The 6,553-nt window shown below is 33.5% G+C and overlaps 1 protein-coding gene across 5 annotated transcripts in view; it reads right to left on the reverse strand.

Moving 5' to 3' along the window:
- The window catches only part of LOC106464656 (serine/threonine-protein kinase Nek8-like), a 30,550-nt gene that overhangs the window by 815 nt on the left and 23,182 nt on the right, over positions 1 to 6,553 (reverse strand). For all 5 annotated transcript variants that reach the window (XM_022392400.1, XM_022392397.1, XM_022392399.1 and 2 more), the window contains exons 12-15: positions 5,413 to 5,530; positions 3,695 to 3,845; positions 1,603 to 1,745; positions 403 to 564 (exon numbers count right to left, since the gene is read on the reverse strand). In XM_022392400.1, the coding sequence (XP_022248108.1) occupies positions 403 to 564; positions 1,603 to 1,745; positions 3,695 to 3,845; positions 5,413 to 5,530 (574 nt within the window). The remainder of the gene's footprint in view (positions 1 to 402; positions 565 to 1,602; positions 1,746 to 3,694; positions 3,846 to 5,412; positions 5,531 to 6,553) is intronic.

Below are 6,553 nucleotides of genomic sequence, written 5' to 3' on the forward strand. Positions count from 1 at the left end.
GTCATTGAAACACACCAAGCACATTGTAGGCTTCCCATCACAATCCTTGAACTATTATCATCCACAGTAAGGATTATTTCATCTGATGTCTCTTTTTTACAATCGTAAAATTGTGAAATATTCATAATTCTAAAAAACGACAAAATTATTCAGACAAAAAGAAAAAAATATTAAATATCACGATCATTGGATTATTATTATTTAAATCATAGTGTGCAACATCGATGGTGCACTCAAGAGAAAGCTGTCAGTGGAGTCATTCTGCCATCAAATATAACATAAAGCTGTAAAATTAGCAGTATCTAAAACAGAGTATACAATGAGGCTTTACCTTTCTTTTGCATAATTAGGAAAATAACTTATGCTCCAAAAATGTTAAACAGAAAAAAAAACTCCACTAACTTTCTGTAAGAGCAACTGTGAATGAATCTCCACAAGCTATCTGAGAAACCTTTGATGTACCAAATCCTTCCACTTTTATGACTCTGTTGGGAATGGTTTCTGTAGTTTCAGTACCAAGTCGACCATCCTGGTTAGAGCCCACAGTAAATACTTCACCCTGTTCTGAAAAATGAAAATAAACACACATATATTTATTTTACACAATGTGCATTTTATACATGGAAGGTGGCATGTATTTTACATGATGTGTGTGTTTTATACATGGAAGGTGGCATGTATTTTACATGATGTGTGTGTGTTTTATACATGGAAGGTGGCATGTATTTTACATGATGTGTGTGTGTTTTATACATGGAAGGTGGTATTTATTTTATATGATTTGTGTTTTGTACACGGAAGGTGTTACATATTTTACATGATGTGTGTTTTATACATGGAAGGTGTACTATATTTTACATGATGTGTGTTTTGTACATGGAAGGTGGTACTTATTTTACATGATGTGTATTTTGTACATGGAAGGTGGTATTTACTTGAAAAGATGTGTTTTGTACATGGAAGGTGTTAAATATTTTACATGATGTGTGTTTTGTACATGGAAGGTGGTACTTATTTTACATGATGTGTATTTTGTACATGGAAGGTGTTAAATATTTTACATGATGTGTGTTTTGTACATGGAAGGTGGTACTTATTTTACATGATGTGTGTTTATTACATAAAGTGTGGTGCTGTTAGGGCACCTGCTACAGTAATAATGATCTGCACCTAAAATACACTTTTACAAATGAAAAGCTTGCAATCAGCCATGGTTAAATCTAATTCCAACAAGCACATTTCCCGTGGTTTTGTTTTATTGTTCAAATGACTATGATAATTAGAAGCATTTTCTTTTTATTACACAACAGCTGCTATAAACTATGATACACAGTAAAAATAACGATTTGTGTGACAGATGCATCTAAGACATTGAAATCGACATCTTACTACAAGTTGTATGTATAACTTTTCAACTGTAGAGGCCTTTTCTTTGTACAACTCCTAGGAAACAACAGCATTATAGTTGTATCACACAGAACACTGTACATTACTTTATCAGTTACTAACAACTGTAAAGAAAGGCTGGGTGAGAAACATTAAAATTGACATAAAACACATTTTGGGTTTTAAGAGATCTGTATCATTGAATGACCCACTGACCACTAAGAAAGGCAGTGTGAGATGCACCAGCACCAACAGACTTGACCTGGACATCTGGAAAAGGCTCAGTTTTAACAGGAACAAACATGTAAGCCTCCTCCTTGTGAGGGTGGCTTGGTGTGTCCACAGCCAGCTTGTTGTGCCTGTCATAGATAAATAAAAAAAACAATTAGCTGGAAGCAATCTTACACTTATCTCTAAAGTTTCTGTCTTGAATACGCTTAACGAGTACAAAGAATTTCTCTTTCAGCAAAATATAATCAGGAAAATATCACCCTAAAACTGTGAAACACAAAATATGTCATCACTGACCTACACCTAATGTTTAGAAATGCACATTTTCACGAGTCCATAGTACAAAATGTTACACTGAGTTATTACTCATTTGTAGCTTAAAAGTTTCTTGGCATGGTAGTTTAGATATGTGACTTCAGAAAGCCAATCAACTCTATTTCATCAGCACAAAAGTGGTGAGTGGTACACTGCACACATGCTGTACATCCAATAAATAGCGGGTGGTACACTGCAAACGTGCTGTACATTCAGTACATGGCAAGTGGTACACTGAACACGTGCCAGATATCCAGCACATGGCGAGTGGTACACTGAATATGTGCAAGATATCCAGCACATGGCGAGTGGTACACTGAACACGTGCCAGATATCCAGCACATGGCAAGTGGTACACTGAACACTTGCCAGATATCCAGCACATGGCGAGTGGTACACTGAACACGTGTCAGATATCCAGCACATGGCGAGTGGTACACTGAACACGTGCCAGATATCCAGCACATGGCGAGTGGTACACTGAACACGTGCCAGATATCCAGCAAAATTTTCTGAAAAATCAATAAAAAATATAAAAAACAAATAGAAAATTGTTATCAGTAAAATAACTGGGGGGTACCAATGATATTTAGGCCCCCAATTCAATTATTTGAGGCTTCATGATAAATTGATGGGATGTTCATCTAAATCTTTTACAGAGAACAATTATCATTATAAAAACAACAGTTAATTGTATTCTCAAGACATCATAGTTTCATAGCAAACAGAAACCTATGTTTGAGATATGTAGGAAAATTCTAAACAAATCTATAAATGCATTGTTTACAGGTGAGAGCAAGTTTAACATGAATATCATTACACGTGAATTAAACATTATTAATTTTCTAATGATTTTGTTCAGTCCAGTATTGGATAAATTCCCATTGGGCAATGTGACCCTATAGAATAGAACTGAAAAATAAAAAAAAATACTTGCATAATTATATAGTTTTGAGAGCAAGTAGCAAGATTTGTGTCACGATGGTATGTGAAAACAAGTACATGGAACATCCTATCGTGCTTGAGCTACACACATTTCTTTTCCACTTCATATCCCTTGAAGCCTTATATAACTATTACTGAAGAGGATAAATGTTACCATGGAAACAGAAAAATTCTGACAAATTTTCATGAACTTTAGGATATGCATGAGCTGTTCATAAATCTTATCCACTAATACAAAATTTTATCTTAATAAAGTGAAGGGTGCAGGTGTATTTTGACCCTGTGGTAAAGTTATCTGTCCTTGCTAGCCCTAATTCTGAAGTGATAAATTAGAGGGAAGGCAACTATTCAATACCACCAACTCTTGGGTTACTCTTTACCAATGAACAGTAGGAATGATGTCACATTCTAGCACCCCTATGATTGAAAAGATGAGCATGTTTGATAATGGGTTTTCAATCCTATGTACTCACAGATAACAAGTCAAGAGCCCTAACCACCAAGCCTTTGTTGCAGATCTCTGGGTTTCGGAGCTGGCAAGACAAATTTGAATCGATGTGATACCACATAATATTCTTCTCACTTTTATGTGCAGGTGCATATAAGAGTGACAGTCAGTCCCTCAGTATGGACGGTAGATGGTAAGGTGCACTGTATCAGTAATTCAAAATTAAATATGTCAGCAGAGAGCCTCGTAGTAGCTTTCCCATAAATACAAATCTGATAATTCTGTTACTGATAGCTTTTAAACTTAATGTATAAACAGCACAAACATAAATCTGATTTTAAATGAAAGCTGTTCCAGGCATAAACCTACCTATTACTTCCACAAGCATAAATCTCTTTTGTTGAGGTTAGTAAGAAGGTACAATCGTGTCCACAATAAATTTGCTCCGGTTCACAAGCTGCCAGCAGAGGGACTTTTTGAGGTAACACAAAAGAATCGGATTTCCCTAGGCCTAATCTGCCTACAAATAACAAAAGTAATATGTTTTACTGACAAATGTTTCTGTCCACTTGTTTTCTTAGCTGTTACAGTACTTTTGATTAACTGTTTGCTTGTTGGTAAGCAGAAAGCTACACAATGGACTATCTGTGCTGTACCTGCAACACGTATTGAAACCCATTTTTTAGCACTGTAAGCCTTCATATTTACTACTGAGCCACTGGGGGGCCACTTTTGATGAAAACAACGTGTGTATGGATTAATGGTCGGAAAAACATACTAGCAGTTTTTATTTTTGAAACAACTGGTTTTTCCTTTCATACACCTCGATAAAAATGAATGAAAACCAGTACACATATTTCTTTAAATAGGCAACCAGATGTTTCACGTTAAAATATCCATGTTATAATATACAGCTAAAAATTGTGACAGGAGCCACAAACCTTGAGGCTTGAAGGTGTGTATCATTGTAGGCTTAGCTCTTCTTCATACATAATAGCATTGTTACCAGATGGAAACACATGCATTATTATGGATGTTCCTAAAGTTTGCCAAGATCATTGTTGTTACTTACTAAATTATAAGTTTACATTTTAAATTATAAATAAGAACTTCCAATAAAATAATATGTTAACCACACTATATCTGATATACCCAGTACTGACAAGGCCTTCAGCCCAATACCAGTGCTCATCAGGCCAGCTGGGATAATGTAGTAGTGATAAAATTAAGAAACCCTACAACTTCAGAACTTTTAAAAGATTTAAGGTTTTCCTTTGATTTTTTTTAACCTACATTTAATTAGTATCACCAACAGGCACAGTAGTAGTTGAGACACTAAATTGCTTAACAACTGTTTCAATGCATAAACTGGACTAAGTTGGTGAAGTAAAATTTTTTTTATAAATTTTATATAAATAACTTGCAAATCATTACTAGGTAAGGAGTTTTGAACACTATTTTAACAGCATACATAAATTTTTAACTCTCTCAACACTGGCTCGGTCAATTTGACCGACCACGTGACCTCTTTGTACTCGTTTAGTCTTTATAGATTTAATACTTCTAACTTTGAATATAGTGTGTATATCTTCACAAAATTTGGCAGTCTTTCAGTTTATATTATAAATCTTTCACATACAAAAAAAATCATACATTTTAGTGAAATATTTTTTATAATATAAAATAAAGATTTGGCCATTATTATTATACTGAGTATTTGTTTTGAATAGTCCGTGTGCAAAAGTAATTTTCATGTTAAAATAAAAAATACTTTTCCTCATCTCATTAATAGTACACATTATTAATTTTTAACAGCATACATTAATTTTTAACACTGTTTTAACAGCATACATTATTAATTTTTAAACACTATTTTACTATGTAACAGGTAGTGATTCACCTACAGGTTCTAACAGAATTCAAACACCAACTGGGAGTAAGTTATGTAAAAGTCTAATAATAATCATCTCGAATGTATAAAGGTGTCCTATATTACACCAAGTCTAATTATTCCAAGGTACATCTTTCATGTCAGTAATCCTTATTCTACTTCAATACAACCATATTCTACTGTAAACTGTACCCACCATTTTGCCCTCTTCCCCAGGTGTACACTGTATGTTCCCTTGTCAAAACGACCACATGAGATGATCCACACGCCACTGCTTTGACATCCACTCCCAGAAGCTCCTCCACTATCTTGGGCTGAAATAGAAGAATAAGTAACTTATGTAGCTAATTTAATGTGAATACAATAAACTTTTCCCATAATCTACACACTTGTTTAAACTATTGTTACCAGTATGACATGAGTTAAGACCTACTGCTCCCCTTTAAATAATTAGTCAGTTGACTTGACATAACCCAGTCATTTTCATTATACAAACAAACTACATAATTCAATAGAACAACAACTGACATAAACTTCCTAAAAAATATGTAACTTATAACTAAAATGGAAAGGAAAATATTCTGACTTTTATTAAAGTTCACTGTAAATATTTGTTTTTTAAACATAAAAATACTTCTTTTTGTCTTAGATTCTTCATATCTTTTATGTTATTACCCTAAAATCTAAAAAGTGTCCAACAATTTTTTGTTTAAACAAAACACTTCTAACTGATTTTTTTAATAACACCATAAAACAAGTATGGAACTTTACACGTGATCATTCGCATGAAGAAGGAAAAAACTAACAAAAGATGAAATAAAATCCATCCATGTTTAACTCATTTTATCATCATTTATTTATCACTGTGATTCTCTTTTTGGTATCAATTTTTTTTCTTGCTCACAATTAAGTAACCTGAAAACAAAAAAACATCCTACAATCAACAATGACTTATGACTAAACATCATTTCACAAATCTATGGGCTAATGTACTCATCAACCCCTAAGTATCATTACCTAAATCACTATAGTAGAGAATTATTTTTTTAGCTTTTAAAAACAAATTCGGTATAAGCGTTGATTGTAGAACTACAAAGAAAGTGGTCTGTTTTTCATGATTCTAGAAGGTGAGCTGTGAATTTAGTGGTTAAACTCACATGACTGAACCTGTGGAGAGTGTTGACAAATGAGCATGTTTCTCATCTTTGAAAATAGACACACCTTCCAGCTAAGATACATAGAGGATTTAAACAACTTGTCAATCATAAATAAAGGAATTCTTGTATCACTACAAATTCTGAAGAAATAGTCTGTTAGAAAACTGGAATTATTTTTTT

Source organism: Limulus polyphemus, unplaced genomic scaffold (genome assembly GCF_000517525.1).
Source record: "Limulus polyphemus unplaced genomic scaffold, Limulus_polyphemus-2.1.2 Scaffold1710, whole genome shotgun sequence".
Lineage (NCBI taxonomy): Eukaryota > Metazoa > Arthropoda > Merostomata > Xiphosura > Limulidae > Limulus > Limulus polyphemus.